The sequence below is a fragment of the Penicillium subrubescens genome (assembly GCF_028828155.1).
Source record: "Penicillium subrubescens strain IBT 31985 chromosome Unknown utg000011l_segment0_segment0, whole genome shotgun sequence".
NCBI lineage: Eukaryota > Fungi > Ascomycota > Eurotiomycetes > Eurotiales > Aspergillaceae > Penicillium > Penicillium subrubescens.
In genome coordinates, this window is record NW_026643161.1 from 1038497 (window position 1) to 1054917 (window position 16421).

The window sequence follows — 16421 nt, forward strand, 5'->3', positions numbered from 1 at the left end:
ATCGAATAGACACTGCGTTTGTCGCTCACCGACTCACCAGAAGAAGCAAAGCCCTCGGCATCGTAGCCCTCGGCATAATAGTCACCGTCGTCATACGACCCAGTGCCAAGGGCATAGGAGCTGCGTAGAGCTGAAGAGGTGACTTCGCCAAAGAGCCTTCTTGCGTGGGTCTCGGCAACCATTTGGCCATCCTGGAAACTCTCAATTTTGGGAAGAGATGGGTATCGAATGCCCGCAGGGATGTATTCGATGCGTGGCCTTTTGGCAAGGGCTTCGTTGCTGCTAGACTCCTCTGCACCTGTCGCAAGTGTGTATGCAGCGTCCTCATGAATCGACAATTGGGACGCATCGAGCTCTTCCTCGGCCTCTCCTATGACCGAGAGAGCGTCGCGTGCGTCTACCAAGATGTCATCGTCTTCATATTCATCCACGTCCGGGACTTCGGCAATCCATGGATGCTGGAAACATTGCTTTTCCGTTGGTCGCATGAAAGGATCTCGATTGAGAAGCTGAGCAACGAACTCAACGCCAGATTCCGATACACCCTCACGTCGCAAGATATCGAAATCTGCCTCTGATTCCATGATGCTTCGCAGCATGGCAACACCGCGTTCCTCTGCCCGTCCGGAGTACGGAGGAACTCCAGAGAGAATATGGTACAGCACAGCACCCAGTGACCACATGTCAACTGACTGGCTGTAAGGCGACGTCTTGGGAGGGCTGTCACGTCGTTAGCAAACATGCTAATGACAATACGATACACAATACTTACGGATCCCCAACGCGACGTCTCTTTCTCAGCTCACCCCGTCGGTATGTTTCATAGTCGGGGTAGACTTCGGGCGCACAGTACAGTAGGGTACCGCAGAATGTCTTGAGAAATGTCTCCTCCTGGGTGACTTTTGATAGTCCAAAGTCCGACAGTTTAATGCGCAGCGGATCTAGGGAAGCGATCAAGATGTTGTCCGGTTTGATGTCGCGGTGGGTGATGCGTTTTTTGTGAAGGTAGTGAAGTGCCCGTAAGAGTTGGCGAGCGATTGTCCGCACCATGTCCTCTGCGATCTTGCCGTGGCTGGAGAGATATGTGGATAGCTCGCCCCCGGGAACGTACTCCATGATAATGTAAATCCATCGATCATGTTCATGGTGGTCGATATATTGAACGATGTTGGGCTGAATCAGATGAAAGTCAGTAATGAAAAACAGAGTCGCTCAAGTGAGAGATAGCTCACATGTTTCAAGTCACGCATAATCTTCATCTCATTGTCGACCTTTTGATCCAGAATACCATTCTTCATGAAGCGCCGCTTGTCCAGTTCTTTCGCAGCATATATCGCTCCATGCTGCTTGGTAGCTAGCTTGTAGACCGTGGCGAAGGCGCCTTTGCCAATCTGCCCTGTCACATTGTACTCCGAGCCGCCCGTCCAATGCATACCGTAGGTGTTTGCGACCGACCATGATAGCACAGGCGGAGTTGGGCCATTTCGATTCCTAAGCTGCATGGCTCCTGCCACCTGCTGTACACGTTCGAAGTAACGAAGGACATTCTGGGTGTATTGAACGGCGAAGCCTTCGCGAGATGGGATTCGTACGACAAACCGCACCTCATCGGATCCTTGGTTTCCAGTCACCACTTGGATGACTGAACCGTTGGTGAGCATCCGACTATTCTCCTTTTGATTCTTCCTGAGGCGGCAGTTGTCTACTATGGTGCCGTTGGTAGAGGTGTCTTGCAACATGATGATGCCGTCGCCAGTCAGGTAGATCCGGAAATGAGTATTAGAAACCCGTTTCGCTTCATCGTCGACAGCCAGAAGGACATCACAACGGGCGCGGTTGCGACCAAAGCAGAAGCCCACCCCGAGGTCGCATACTTGCGATGACAGCCTCAAGGCAACATCGAGAGCAGCAGTCTCAGACGTTTCGAAGTCCAAGACATCTTGTTGTAAAATATGTTGATTGCCTAGGCTTGCAGTGGCAGCAACCGCATCGTGCGCGGCATGAGAGTTCGGATGCAGGATACAGATGATGTCGGCCAGATCCTGATCATGGAGCCCAGAGTTGTTGAGCCCCATCCGGCGAGGGTCCGCACATGGCTGAGTAGATTCTTGGGTGGCCTCCATCGTGAAGTTGGGATATGATGCAGATGCGAAATGCGATGCGCTAAGAAGAGGGAAAAGCAAACAACTGGAGAAAGACTACTGATGACCGATGTGGGTGTGGGGTATATGAGCTGATTGAAAACGGATTTTTGAATAACAAGGGCATGAATACACAGATTGCAGGCCTAGGAAGGGGCCAGTGAGTAAAAAATGAAATGGTCCAAGGTCCGCGGGGACAAGGGTATATATACCTTTTAGGCGGGTGCAAAGGGGACAAAAGGCTAGTCACTAGAGCGATCACCCGGGTGAACTGCCACGACAGAAAGGAAATTCAGAGGTTTGGGTAACAGACACACTGGGCAGCACAGGGTATGATAACTGCCAGGTTTTGAATACAGTGAGATGATGAGGTTCGGGTAGGTGGGTGATATCACAGCGGTCTTGGAATGTGGTGTATTCCCTTGACAGGCGGAGTGCCGTGTCAGCTCCACACGCAGCGCCCGTTGACACCCTGCTGCTGACAGGTTGCAGATGTCAGAACTTTGTGACAGGAGGCAAATCTGATGTTCCCGGGATGATCTGACTGAAGGAAGAAGGGGTTGAAGAAGGGCTCGAGGGAGGTATACGTTGGGGCTTGTGCAGGGCAATCGCCCACCACGCTGATGGATCCGGATTTATGCTATGATTCGAACCATTAATGGCAGCTTGCTCAGGGAATTTCAGTATCTCTAGTGGTCTGAAACAATGAAAAGAGGTATCTCTGTGGACGGTTAAGGAATAAGGTCAGCACATTATTCTGGTACAAGCTGATTCAAGCAGTTTGTCTTGGAGTCGCCTCGACAGACTTGACTCACACAAATTGACAAGCACCCTCTTTCACCATCCACAAGCTCTGAGGATTGAAGAGATTGTCACCGTGGACAGACTGAAAGGGGTGGAAGTCGGGGCGGAGACTGACAGGTCGTCCTCCGAGGAACGAAGAAAGAAAGACGAGGATCGAGCCGCACGATCTCACGCGCCTGAGGCAACCAAGCAGCGGTTCCTGGGCTGACTCAGCTACCACCGGAAGCTCTGATTGGCTGATTGGTGATTAAGCTGGTCCGCGTCTCACCCTACCGTGGAATTGATCGGAAATCTTATTTGCGTCACACTGGGGTCGTACATTTGATACGAGGTATGGTTTAACTATTTACTGCAGCATTATATATGTGTATTTATTTACTTGCTACTTCCATATGCTTTTGTTGTGTCCTCGCTCCGCTGATAGTCGCCCTTCAGAGCAATGTCGAATACCTGATTCAGCCGCGCAATTGCATCGTCCGAAACCTCTGTTGATAGGTCAGAAAACGGATTGAGTCATCGCTGCACAAGGGAAATTCGCAATCACAGTCACTTACGGTAATGAACCACCACCCGGTTTCCAAGCAATTGTAACCCTTGCTCCTGGCCAATAGATGTGAGATCGTTAGGTCCCACCCCGGACGCCTCCAAATCCAGCCAAATCATATTGGTGTGCACGGGATACTGCAGCTTGCCTCCGCGACTGGTCCAAAATTCTGCAACTTGCTTGGCCTTAGCATGCGTTGCAGGAAGCTTGCCGGTCTTGCCGTGGTCATCTGTACCGAAGGTTTCATCGAGGGCGATCCGGGCAGCGGCAGCAAAGACTCCAGTCTGGCGAGCGCCACCACCGATAGACTTGCGGAACCAACGGGCTTTCTTGATTAAGGCCTGCGATCCAACGATAATGCTGCCAATAGGGGCACCCAGTCCCTTGGAGAAGCACAGACTCACACTGTCAAATAGACTGGCGTATTCGACAAGACTTCCAGCTCCAGAGACAACTGCCTCCCATAGCCGAGCGCCATCCAGATGCACCTTGATATCGTTGGCATGGGCCCACTCCACGATGCGCCGCGCCTCATCGAGGGGCATAATCAAGCCATTGAGGGTGTTCTCCAGACTGATCAACTTGGTCGGACAGTGGTGGATGTCATCGTCCAGTACGGCATGCTTTTGAATATCCTCCAGGGTCAAGTGAATGCCGTTCTTAGGGACAACGGTCTGCACGGTCGCCCCCGTCCATGCACTGACACCTCCGGCCTCATAGCAAATGATGTGAGATCGGTGGTCGCACAGCACCGCGTAGGGAGGCTGAGTCAAATGCGAGCGAATAGCGACCTGGTTACCCATCGTTCCTGACAGCACTAATAGAGCAGCCTCGTGCTTGGTCCGCTCGGCAACATAACTTTGTAGAGCATTGGTTGTTGGGTCCTCGTTGAATACATCGTCGAGGAGAGTCGTCTGGCAAATTGCGTTGAGCATAGCCGGGGTTGGCTTCGTCATGGTGTCACCTAAAATGAAATATGTTCAGCATGGTGCATTGCTTAACATTGGGGAAAGCCGTACTTCGCAGGTCAAATTCGGCAGCACCAGCCCCATGCCAACTAGTCTGGCCATTAACAGCCAAGGCGTTGGCCGACGACTCCATGGTAAAGTTTGTGAGGGAGAACTTTCGGACTGGAGATATTGTTGGGAAGATGGGGAGAGATCTGGAAGCCCTAAATGGCCGACAAAGGGCATGCAGTGGGCGAGTCATGGAGCTTTATCGGCGGCAACTCCGACTCTCCGAGGGGTCGGCGCAAGAGTGCGGGGAGTACGGTCATCACGTGACAAGGCCACGGGGATATCGTCGGAGCAGGCCATGATACGTTCTTGACACCGAAAGTTTGAAACAAGATATATATCCCCCATACCTATTATTGGCAACATGAGTGGGAAATTAGCCAGCCTTGGCTTCCTGTGCAACCCTATATACAGAATATGCCTGAATTCGCTTCACGACCATGAGGTCACTGCGAAGGTACACCCCTTATCGATAACCAAAATAGGAATAGCGTGACCAGGGGTCTTGAACCGCTGACTCAGGCACATGCGATATCAGGATACGCGGGCTGGGAATCCACACATTCCTCTCGACACCAGCGCCCTCTTTTCTGGCTAGTCGCATCGCGAAAATGGATTTGAGTCACCTCACGCGGACTGCAGTACTCTGTCAGTGCCTGCGGTGCTCCAGCTCGCTGGCCGTGCTGGAGAACGAATGGGGTAAGCTGTCTAACATCTATGCCGTTGCGACGGCATGGTTGAGTGTCGACCTGCATCGTATCTCGATCTCCTCGGAGCAGAAGCACATTCCGCAGACATCGGAAATGAGTCTTCTCCGAGGCCGCATTGCCCAAGATGTTACCTGCAAATTGTGTCAGCAGAAACTGGCGGTCCTGTGTGGACTGGATAATGGGTATGTGACTTGACTTCGTTTCCGTTGAGAGTCTCTTTTCTGCGACTGATACTTACTCCGCGCTGTAGTGCCAACATTCTCTGGAAGATTTCAAAGGTGTCATTCAGAGACATTGTGACGATGCGAACCGCCGACCCCCTATTCAAAGATGGAGCCCTCGATAAACTGCTCCCCCTCCCCCTCCAGAACCACCCCGACGTTCCGATCAGGATAATGCTTTGGTTCCGACAGGCGCAAATGATCGATTCTCACTGGATCCATCGATGCATCGTCAAATGCAACATCAAGGCCGAAGTATCGATCAGATTTCCAACTCGGTCAACCACTTGCAAGACACTATGGCCGACTTGAAGCATTCATTCACATCGCTTCGTATCGAGTTGAACGGAGCAAACCGGAGCATAGGCGATCATGGATCCATGGGTGGACCTGGTTTTGATATGATTGCCACAGTCTTGAAGGAGTTGAAGTCCAAGTCGGATGAAATTGAAAAACTGAAGCTGGAAATCGAGGCATTGAAATTGAAGAATCGCTTCATGGAGGAGCGCAAGCCGACCAGCGCGGACTACCCATCCCAGATGAATGGTAGACTAGCTGATGTGCAGAGCCCTGGTCTCCTTCAAGCTGGGAAAAAGCGTACTTGGCCCGACGCATTCCCGAATGGTCAGGCACCTGCGATCGCGGACTCGTTTGACGAGGAGGATATGATAGATGACTTGTCACTGGATAATTTGCCAACATACAATGTTCGTGTGCCGCCTAAACAATCTGCACGGCAGCTGCCCTCGGGGCCAGCCCAGCTTCGCATAGAGGCTAGTCGACAGAACGACAGCACCCCAACCAGTACTCCACCCGAGGTCAACCGAGAGCAAACCGTGGCCAAACGACCGCGACTTACGCAGCACAACAAGGAGCCTGAATTGAGTTCTGGCAAACCACGCCCCGGTCGGCCCCCCGGCCGGCCGCGAGTATCCAACACTACCGGTCCGGAGCCAGAAGGCACGGTTGCTGCAACCTCGCAAAACTCTTCAATGCAAATCCCGATAGCGCCCGCAAGTCCAGATCCACAGACTGCTAAGCGCCGTCGCCTTCGCCGCAGCACACGTTCTCAGTCTTTCGGGTCGGCCTCGGCGCGGATACAGGTTGAAGCAGAGGAATCCAACGCCTCAGCTCAAGATCCGTCGTTGTTAATGAATGGCGCGGAGGGCAATGACAACGACAATGGCGATGTCCAGCAGAATGGCGAAACCTCGTCCGCCCCGGCGAAAGGCTCCAGTAAAAATGGGACAAAAGCTGTTGAGGAGGCAAGGGTTACGGAAGAAGAGAAACGAAAGGCCAAGATCGCGGCGCGGGACGCCATGACTCGGAGGGCTATGGAACAGGAGGAATGGATGGAAACAGACGGATCCCGTTAAGAAGTGAAAGGGCGATGTACGATAGAGATTTCTTTGAGAGTGGTCATTTTGCTCGCGTTTGAGCTGACCTGTTCTGTGCATAAATACCCTGGTGGGAGGCGTTTGTCCATAGAATTGTCAATACGACCGGACTACCCGATTTGGATCGGGCGCGAGGACACTACCTTCAAGTAACGACCATGACCGGGAAATATTCTTAAACATAATTATTGACATGTTAACCATGCTAAGGAGACGTCCAAGGACGATGACAATGTCATGACGAGATCACCGGACAATCCATGCGAGATCATTTTAAATTAGGGTCCTACTCACGCTGAAGCTAGTGAGTATTCCATGTCCTCGTTGCACATACTTTCAGGCCAAAGAATCATATAAGCCTAGTTCGTTGATAGATTCTCTTCCAATGCATATCTACCCATTGAAAGTCAAGGGTAGCTAGTCCTCACAATCAACCTTTTACTCCGACCGCAACAGCTTCGAAGACCTGGCAGCAATACCAAACCCTCCCAAAAGCGCAGAAACCCCCGTAAAAACAATAAGAGGTCCAAAGCCCGAGCCATACGCCTTAGCCGCAACACCCTTCCAAGCAGAACGCTTAAGCAAAGCCTCACTCAACGGGCCACTGACGATATTCCCGATACCCCGACCGGTAGACAAAAAACCAAACACAATACTGGACTCAGTGTATGCGCTATTCTTCTTAACCTCATTGACAACGGCGGGCCAAGTCGAGGTAAAAGACCCAGCAAAAAGACCATAAAAGATGCAGAAGATATACAGCGGGGCTAGAGAATCAGCAAAACCCCAGATCAAAAAGACTGCAATGGTGCTCCCAACGGTCGAAGCGAGGATGCAGGTAGTAGCGTGGTAACGATCGACCAACGAGCCCATGATGACGCATCCGAAGACAGAAGCGAGGTTGAAGAGCATGACTGTTAGCGAGGACTCGATGTTACTAGCGCCCAAGCTGCGGGCGTAAGAAGGGAGATAAATAGTAGGGAGGAAGTAGCCCATCGCCTCTAGGATATTGCCCGTCTCGTAGATGAGGAAAGTAGTGTCCCAGAGGAACTTGAAGTCGAAGGGTCGGGATCGTGAGGTCCGGGAAATAGGGAGACGAGGACGAAGGAAGTAGAGTAGTGGGCCGCCCAGGAGGATTAGCACGACTGACCAAGCACGTAGTGTGGTCTGTGGTCCGAATGCGTTGAGCATCCATTGAAGGACGATGGGGAGAATAACGCCGGATAATCCAGTGCCGGCCTAGTAGAGCAATTAGAGAAGTGTATATAAACATTTGGATTCGTGGAGTGTTTAACTTACCCACATAATACCGAAAGCGAGTCCCTTCCTCTGCACGAACCAATCGTCCATGAAAATAATCGTGGGGGCATAGGCCAGACTAGCTCCAATGCCATAAGCGACACCTTGCGAGACAATCAAGTGAGCGGTGGTGGTTGCAAAGGAGCTCAGCGAGAGCGCTAGACACATGATGACAAAACCGATGGGCGCCGCCCATAGCTTCAGGCGAGGAACGGCTTGTAGTAGAACGAAAGCGAACGGAAGCAACATATAGGAAATACCCTGTAATAATTTAGTAAAAGTGTCACGGATAAAACCTGATATCAAGAACTAACCATTGCGCAAGTGCCAACCACAGCGGTATCACCAGAGCTCTTGAACGGCTCATGAGTGCTATAATAATCCTGGAAGATACCAAACGAAAAAGTGAAACCTAATTGGACAGAAGTCAGCATAAACGACCAAGTCACCAACTGACTTCTCAATATGTCAAACATACCCCAAATCAAAGCCTCAATAACGAAACAAGCCGCCAAGAACAGCCACGCTCTTCTCCCGCGATCCACGGGCGGCAAATTGATTTCGTGGTGGTCAGCCACACTATCTCTAGAAGAGACTTCGAAGGTGTCCATTGTCGTGGAACTACTGGAGGGAGGAGCGCCACTCATGATAGGCAGGCTGCAGGGTGTGAACGGCGTAGAAGGAGAAGGATGAGAATTTTTGATTTGAGTTTTTAGTTGGAGATTCTTAAACTGCCTCCCGTACGCCCTGTCCTTGACATGCGTGTGGGGGCTAGTTCTCCGATTCTCCGGTTGGGGGATGGCGTTTTACCATCCGATTGGCAGTGGGCCTGCCCCACAGTCTGGAGAGATTCTAATGATAGGATTATGGTAGAATCAGGAGGATGGGAATAGAGAGATTAGAGAAAGGGAAGGATTTCAGAATTGATGAGAATAGTAGGTTATGTGAAAGATAATATTGATATGGAAAGGAATGATCCTACAAACGTCGGATATACTCAAGCCGGGATACGAAGGGAGTCATATTAACTTAATATTACCTCTTTGAGCTCGGCTATCTAGTCATCAAACATCTAATAAGATCACGATATGTTGATTTCCGTTCAATGGAGGCTTTGCCATAACAATCCGGAGAACATTATAATGGTAAGTAGAAACATCAATCGTTTTAGGAGGTTCTAGGAAACATGCCACAGGAGAAGGCTTAAGTTAGTGTGCTTATTATCATGTTATACTCGCTCGACATGGACTCTGCTAGAGAATTTTCTAATAATGAATTTTTGGGGGCAAAATTACCCCATGAACATCAATCACCGACTCACAAAGCTCTCGTACTTCGGAGGCATAATTAAGTCGGGCTCGGCGTTTGTTTTTTCCCGCTCTTAACGGTCCGAACGCGAGCGGAAGAGGTTTAAATCGCGACGTTCGGGCTCCACGACACCGTGAATGAACTGTTTAGATCATATAACCATTAGATTTCACACCCTGGATCGCTTCACTGACCTCGTGAAAAAGAAAGAATGCCGATCTAGCCGAGAAAATCGTTTATTTCATCTTCAAGCCTCCAAATGCCATGATTTGCCCACCGATCCCAGATCCCGTGCCACACTTTCCCGATGCGGACAAGTCTGGACGCCAGTCACAACTCAAAACCTTCATCGAATGTACAGATGATCAGATCTGATGCCACTCAAGATTCTCCCCCACACTTCATTCAGACACCGCTTCGGGATCTCTTGTTCTTCCTTCTACACAGACCCTCTGTCACCGGGATATCCCTGCCTCAGTCTCTCTGGCGGCCTGGCGGGTGATAGGTGGATATCTGAGACTATCACTGGTGGCTTGCTTACTCCCGTCTTAGGGATTGGCTTACCAAGATTAGCTCGCGTTTAGCCTCGACATCTTCTCTCTTATAACACGAGCGGGCTTAGATAAGGGATTATTTTCTTGACACATTTATTAGTCATTGTTAATCATTGTTAAAAGTACCCTTTATATATCGCGCGTCCCTCCGATACCCGAGACATTACATACACAACACCATTGACCGACATCACACATGGGCTTCTATTCCAAGGCAAGATTGCCCCGGCCAAGCATCCATGACCCTGCCGTCAGGTCGCGCCGGCTGGCCGTGATCAAGGCGGCGGGGATCAATCTGCTTATACTTCAATTCTTGTTCCTGGGACTATTCTGCTACATCTTTGGTTCATTGTTCCAACAAACCACCCACACCCACAATATCAATATCCTCTTCGTCGACTACGATGGAAGCGTCATCGGAACCGCGGTTCGCAATGCTTATGCCGAGCTAAAGGGACCGGGTTTCCCAACTCTGGACGAGCGTCCAGCTCTAGCATATCCCAACCCCGACACCATCGATTCAGCAGTATGTAACATCAAATTCTGGGGCGCGTTATACATAACCACCAACTCATCAAACGACCTAACCGCTGCTCTCGCCGGTGGAACCGCCGCTTCCTCATACAACGGCAGCGACGTGCTCACCATGGTCTGGAACGAAGCTCGCTACCCAACAACCGTCGACTCCGCCATCTACGACAAACTAACCACCCTCTCCGAAGCCGCACGAGTCGTATACATGAAAAGCAACGGCAAACAAACCATCCAAGCACTAAACAGCTCAGACGACGCCGCGCTCGCCATCTACGCAAACCCCTGGACATTATCCTCGATAAACCTCCAGCCAACATCGCAAGGATCCCGCCTAATCTACAACACGCTCGTCATCATCCTGATCATGATCCAAGAATTCTTTTACTTGGGTTACGTGAACGGTCTCTATCTAAATTTCAACCTCTACGCATCCGTGACTCCGCACCGGATCGCTATCGTGCGACAAATTATCTCGGGTGTGTACACGCTCATCGGATCACTGTGTACTACAGGTGCGATATGGGCCTTTCGAAATGGTTGGAACGTGCATGGGGGACAATTCATGCTTACGTGGATGGCGTTATGGCTCTTCGCGCATTTGAATTTCCTCGTTCTGGACGCGTTTACAGTCTGGGTTTCCCCGCCGTTCGTGCCGATGTGTTTGATCTCGTGGATGATGTTGAACGTCACATCCATCTTGCTCCCATTCGAGCTATCACCGGCCTTTTACAAATGGGGCTATGCCTTGCCTGCACACAGCATTTTCAACGTGCTTATTGATATCTGGTCTGGCGGGTGTAATCCGCAACTTAACTACGCGCTACCCGTTCTGTTTGCGTATGAGATAATTGGTCTCGTGCTAAGCTCGATCGGTGTCTATAGACGCGCACATTACGCTGTGATCAAGCAGGAGAAAGATCAGAAGGATCTGCAGGAACGGATTGCGCCGGCGATTGCGGAGCGGGAGGGTCAGCGGTTGGAGAGGGCGGAGACTACTCTCGAGGATCAAGAGAGTAGAGTGAGTGAAAGTGATCGTGAGGAGGGAGGTAGAGGGAGGCGTGGAACTGTGGCTACGATAAAAGATGAAGGGGAGGTGATGGATATCATTCGAAGGGAGATGTCGCGACCCACGGCGGAGACTTCTACTAGTCGAACGAATAATGGGCCTTGCTTCGATTTGCCGTTCAGCGAGTAGTGAGGCAGACTTGAAGGTGGCTTACTTCTGTTACTACGGAGTTGAGACCTGTGGATTTCAAAAGAAATGATATGTATTTTATGCATTTCTAGTAGCCAGCCATAGTGGCCTTAATGCTTCAAAAGTTTATTTGACAACCATGAAGCCGCATCCCTCGCGGGCTCGCTGACAGGCGTTCTTCAGTGCCTGCTCTTCAGTATCCGTCCACTTCACACTCAAATCATCCCATGGTACACGCTTGTTGAATTCCTCACGGTACTTGCGATGCATAGCCTGCAGCCGGCTGACCTCGCGTGGGTCGCCGGTTCCAGAGTACACAACGAAGAGCGTGCAGGGCGGCAGGGACTCGTAGATACGAGAGATATCTGAGACAGTGCGGCTGACAGTCTCAGCGAGGCTCTTGTTGTACGTGGTAGATGTAGAGGTACCGGTTGTCGGCGTGGTTTCTTCGGGAAGAGAGGTGACCGCAGTGGACTCATTGCCGTTGTTCGCGTCAGGCATGCGGGTACACCATCCTCGGGTCATTTCGAGGTTGCGGAGACGTGCCCAGGTGAAATCGACACCGCCGCCTGGAATTGCTGTGTTGGATTCGTCACCCTTGACAACAGCTTCAATTCCCTTGACCACGTCATCGTCATCGCGACAGCCAATTGAAACGGTAGCCTGCGAACCGAATCCGCGCTCGGGATTTCCCCAGTCCACGACGGCACCCGTCCGTCCCTCACCGGGGGCGGTGGTCTTCCCATTCTTGGTGGATCGACCGAGACGGCGGAAGATGCTCTCGTTCGAGGCGTCGCTGGTACCCCAGAGCTCGCCCTTTTCACACTTCAATTTGACGAGTTCAAGAACGGCCCGCGCATCTTCGACAGAGTCATGGCCAGTGGTTCCCTTTTGAATCTCCTTGTTCAAATACTTCTGAGTGAGCCACTTGAGACTGCACTTCAATGGCGGACCACGAGGGTGGGGGTAGATGTGGGCGGTGTCGACGATGAATGGGTGTGTGATTTTGAGCGCTGTGAGATCGGAGTTGAGGGAGTGTCCCACAAGGATAGTGTGAGGAGTCAAGATAGTCAGAAGGCGTTTTTGAATGTCGGCCAGTGTGGTGGTGACCGGAGCCAGCATCTCCTCCGTGATGCCAGAGTAGCGAGTCAGGTAGTCGATAATCGGTTTAGCAGGCTTGACCAGCTCATCGAGGACTACCTCTCCATCCCATCCGACCATACTGATCCGAGTGAGTTCCGACAGACCACCTTCGGTCAGACACATCTCACAGTCGAGAGACAGAACGGTCCGGCCTGCGGTCATGCTGCCCTGCTCAACCTCGGTGTCAGGCACGTCGCCAGCCTCCAAAGTGGGCACATCAGTATCCACCCAGCCATGTTCAGTAGACTGCTCCGCTTGACGACGAATTGCCAATTGAGACGCTTTCTCCTCATCTGAAGTGAAGAATGCGGGATGTAAAGTGTACTCGTTCTCGCGCAGGTCCTCGGCAGTGCTTAGGAATGTTGTAATCGGTGTCCGCTTCGGCGTAAAGCCCTTATCGACTCTAGCTGGACGCGCACCCTTTCCGCCGCCGCTCTCCTTTGACTTTGGAAGCGATGACAATAGAATGGCCTGAAGAGGTGAATGCACCTTATTGTACTTGGTATCGCCGGGGGCCTTCACGGGCCAGACGTGCGGGAACATGTCGCCCAGTGGACGGAGGGGCTCAGGCAGGGTCTCTGGATTGAGGGGTCGAGGATTGAAGGTGGAGGAACGGACGGCAGGAGGGAGACCCTGCTTCCATCGCTCGAAGTCGGAGGCCTTTTCGTCCTCGGCCGTTCCGTCTGTCGCTTCGGGTTGCTTGGCCTCCTTCTCGGTGTCGGCTTCCTTGGCTTCTTGAGGCCCCAATGGTAGTGTGCCGTCAAACATGCCGATCTCAATTCCAGGGACCATCAGAACGACGACTTTTCGCATGTGTCCCGAGTGCTTGATTGAGATCCACTGTGGCGCGATCCCGTCCGCGAAGCAATAGAGCAGTAGGCCCTGCAAGTCAGAAATTCTGATCGAAGACTGAAGTGTGCCCTCCACATATGTGAGGTCTGGGTATTTGGTCTTTTCTCCGTCCACACGCTTTCTCTTGGAACTCGGCTGCTGTCCATCCTTGGGGCTCTGAGATGTGTTTTGGGAAGTCTGATCAGAGGGTGGGAGTGAGGGACGACTCAAGCGAGACAGGGTATCTGCAACACCGAACCCATTTCCATTAGTATCAGCGACCGGATCGGAATCCTCATCCTCACGCTTTCGCTTATTGTGGCGCCCCATCTTGCGCTGCTGCGGTTGGGAGGAAGTATCGCAACGCAACAGAGCAGCAGAGAAATCAAGCAGATTATCACGTGTCGATAAGAAAGTGGGCCTCAGGGAACCAAGGAGAGTGACAGAGAGCAGACCGCTTTGAGCACCGACCTGGGCACCGCTTTCGGTACCGCCTTGGGATTGATCCAACAAGTGGCAGATCGGCCGGATCCATCTGCTCCGCCATCTGAGTGAATATGTACAGTAGTAGAATTGCATCCGATTGAGAAATATCTTGATAATAACGAATAATTGTGTACATGAGGATTCACCACTTGCCCAAAACATTGAATATTAGCACAAGGAAAATAAAGATCGGGAAATCATGATACCAAACAGTGAAGTAACATTTCATTTTAAATTATTGGTGCTTGTCTGATTCTTTCCCCATTCCGATGTTATGTATCGCTTGGGAATCTTGACTCCTGTCCCGAAGGGTGATCTCGATAGTCTGCAAGCCTATATATGCTTGGAAGAGGCTAAGGAATATTCTCCTTGGAGATATCTCTTTCTCCCTCTAACCCGTCATCAATATATATTCTGCATTATTAGAGAGCTTGTTCAAATTTCTCCATTGGGGACATATGTATGCTATACTTCTGGTGGATTTAGTAAAACTTCAAGTCTTAAGCTTCTAAATACATGTTCTTACCTCTCATCGCCGTCAGACCACGTCATTGTATATGCAGAACAACGAACAGAACCCTGCAATTTTCTAGCGACTGTATAACATTTTCTATACAATCTACATACATACCATTATCAGGTGTTGGGCAGCTATCGGCGCTAAGGTAAGTAATTTACTATCTACGTGTTACCGCCTTAAACCCTGTAAATTACGCGTAAGCGCCGAACGATCTGATAAGAGACGATCGCCGGAAAATTCGCCCTCGTCACGCCATCGATCTTCAACTCCCTTCTGTACACTTACACAACCCTCACAGCCTCCATTGACCCCGGCGGCCAAAGAAAGTTCTATTATATCCAGGCTATATCTGCCACAACATATCCTCCAAGTCTCTCCCCACGATCTGCCTTTCTTTCCTCACACCCACCCGCCCCTCCGACTTCGGGAAACCCCTCTACCCGCATAATCATGTCGGCCCTCATCGAAGTCGCCTCGGAGACCGACTTCACGTCGCACCTGAACTCGCTGTCCCCATCCGCGCTACTAGTTCTCTACTTCCACACGCCATGGGCCGCACCATGCACGCAGATGCGCGCCGTCCTCGAGGCCATCGCCGGCCAATACCCCGCCGCCTCCCCGCCGGTTATCTCGTTTGTCAGCATCAATGCGGAGGAGCTGCCCGATATCTCCGAGGAGCTCGACGTCACAGCAGTCCCCTTCGTTGTGCTGATGCGCGGTGGTCAGAGGCTGGAGGATATTAGCGGAAGCGACGCTGTCAAGGTCCGCACTGCTATTGAGCGTCACGCGGGTGGCGCTGCGCCCGCGGACGGCGCGAAGACTAGCATCCCCGCTGCCCTCTCTGCTACACCCCGCGAGAATGGCCCTGAGGTTGCGACGCAGGCACCTGCTGCTGCGTCTAATGCGCCCGAGCCTGCTGCCAATGCGATTGACGTTTCGGCTACCCCAGCTCTGACTCCCGAGCAGTCGAAGGAGGCTTTGTGGGCCCGTCTGGAACAGCTTGTTAAGGCCGCACCCGTTATGCTGTTTATGAAGGGTACACCCAGCTCACCGCAGTGTGGCTTCAGCCGGCAGCTTGTTGGAATTCTGCGTGAGCGAAGCGTTAAGTATGGCTTCTTCAATATTTTGGCCGATGAGGATGTGCGTCAGGGTCTGAAGGAGTATGCCGATTGGCCCACTTTCCCCCAGTTGTGGGTTAGCGGCGAGTTGGTTGGTGGACTGGATATCGTACGTTTCTGCCTTTTATCTGGGTTTCTTCCAATTGAAATTGACCGTGATTCTAATTGTATATTATAGGTCCGTGACGAGATCGAAAACGACCCCAGCTTCCTGGACCAGTTCTCGGTCAACAAGCAGTCTTAAATGGTCGGTCCCAGCATGATACCCCCATGACCTACCCTCGGGGGCCGAATATTGAAAAAAAGAACAATTCTATGATGATACACGTTTGTGCTTGATATGAGAAAAGCCTTTCGATTTCAAGCATATGTATTTCTCTACTTTAAAATTTATGCATTCAAACCCTGGAACTTCTACCCATAATGTATCATGCAGCTCATGTCGTAAATATGTGCAGTGGCTATCACTAGTAACAGGAGAAAGGTACTCTAGACCGCAATGTTGCTGGTCAAACACAACGCTGTCTTCGCACAAAATAGGCTAATATGCACAAATGCACACAAACTTATACCAAGTCTTGCCGAGCGGATTCATGCTTC

General features: G+C 51.3%; 7 protein-coding genes across 7 annotated transcripts; 3 read left to right on the forward strand and 4 right to left on the reverse strand.

The window, feature by feature from the left end:
• Nucleotides 1-25: 25 nt before the first annotated feature.
• N7473_012740 (uncharacterized protein) lies at nucleotides 26-2123 on the reverse strand (the record flags this gene model as incomplete). Its single annotated transcript, XM_057158679.1, has 4 exons — nucleotides 26-53; nucleotides 97-720; nucleotides 773-1173; nucleotides 1233-2123. 4 exons carry the CDS (start codon nucleotides 2121-2123, stop codon nucleotides 26-28), a joined length of 1944 nt encoding a protein of 647 aa, XP_057002633.1.
• A 1153-nt stretch (nucleotides 2124-3276) lies between these two features.
• Nucleotides 3277-4702, reverse strand: N7473_012741 (threonine aldolase GLY1). The gene is made up of 3 exons (XM_057158680.1): nucleotides 4509-4702; nucleotides 3500-4453; nucleotides 3277-3430 (listed from the first exon to the last, which is right to left on the reverse strand). Exons 1-3 carry the CDS (start codon nucleotides 4696-4698, stop codon nucleotides 3321-3323), a joined length of 1254 nt encoding a protein of 417 aa, XP_057002634.1. The 5' UTR covers nucleotides 4699-4702; the 3' UTR covers nucleotides 3277-3320.
• Nucleotides 4703-5083: 381 nt separating this feature from the next.
• On the forward strand, nucleotides 5084-6812 carry N7473_012742 (uncharacterized protein; the record flags this gene model as incomplete). The annotated part of the gene is given in 3 exon segments (XM_057158681.1): nucleotides 5084-5397; nucleotides 5466-5691; nucleotides 5703-6812. 3 exon segments carry the CDS (start codon nucleotides 5117-5119, stop codon nucleotides 6810-6812), a joined length of 1617 nt encoding a protein of 538 aa, XP_057002635.1. The 5' UTR covers nucleotides 5084-5116.
• Nucleotides 6813-7271: 459 nt separating this feature from the next.
• Nucleotides 7272-8743, reverse strand: N7473_012743 (uncharacterized protein; the record flags this gene model as incomplete). Its single annotated transcript, XM_057158682.1, has 4 exons — nucleotides 7272-8072; nucleotides 8133-8393; nucleotides 8447-8544; nucleotides 8611-8743. The coding sequence occupies 4 exons, from the start codon at nucleotides 8741-8743 to the stop codon at nucleotides 7272-7274; spliced, it is 1293 nt and encodes a 430-aa protein (XP_057002636.1).
• Nucleotides 8744-10190: 1447 nt separating this feature from the next.
• N7473_012744 (SNG1 family protein) lies at nucleotides 10191-11723 on the forward strand (the record flags this gene model as incomplete). The annotated part of the gene is made up of 1 exon (XM_057158683.1): nucleotides 10191-11723. The coding sequence occupies one exon, from the start codon at nucleotides 10191-10193 to the stop codon at nucleotides 11721-11723; it is 1533 nt and encodes a 510-aa protein (XP_057002637.1).
• Nucleotides 11724-11849: 126 nt separating this feature from the next.
• Nucleotides 11850-14027, reverse strand: N7473_012745 (RNA exonuclease; the record flags this gene model as incomplete). Its single annotated transcript, XM_057158684.1, has 1 exon — nucleotides 11850-14027. The coding sequence occupies one exon, from the start codon at nucleotides 14025-14027 to the stop codon at nucleotides 11850-11852; it is 2178 nt and encodes a 725-aa protein (XP_057002638.1).
• A 934-nt stretch (nucleotides 14028-14961) lies between these two features.
• N7473_012746 (PICOT family protein) lies at nucleotides 14962-16240 on the forward strand (the record flags this gene model as incomplete). Its single annotated transcript, XM_057158685.1, has 2 exons — nucleotides 14962-15930; nucleotides 16000-16240. Coding segments are annotated over 2 exons (1035 nt in total), but the record flags the coding sequence as incomplete, so codon positions are not given.
• Nucleotides 16241-16421: the final 181 nt, after the last annotated feature.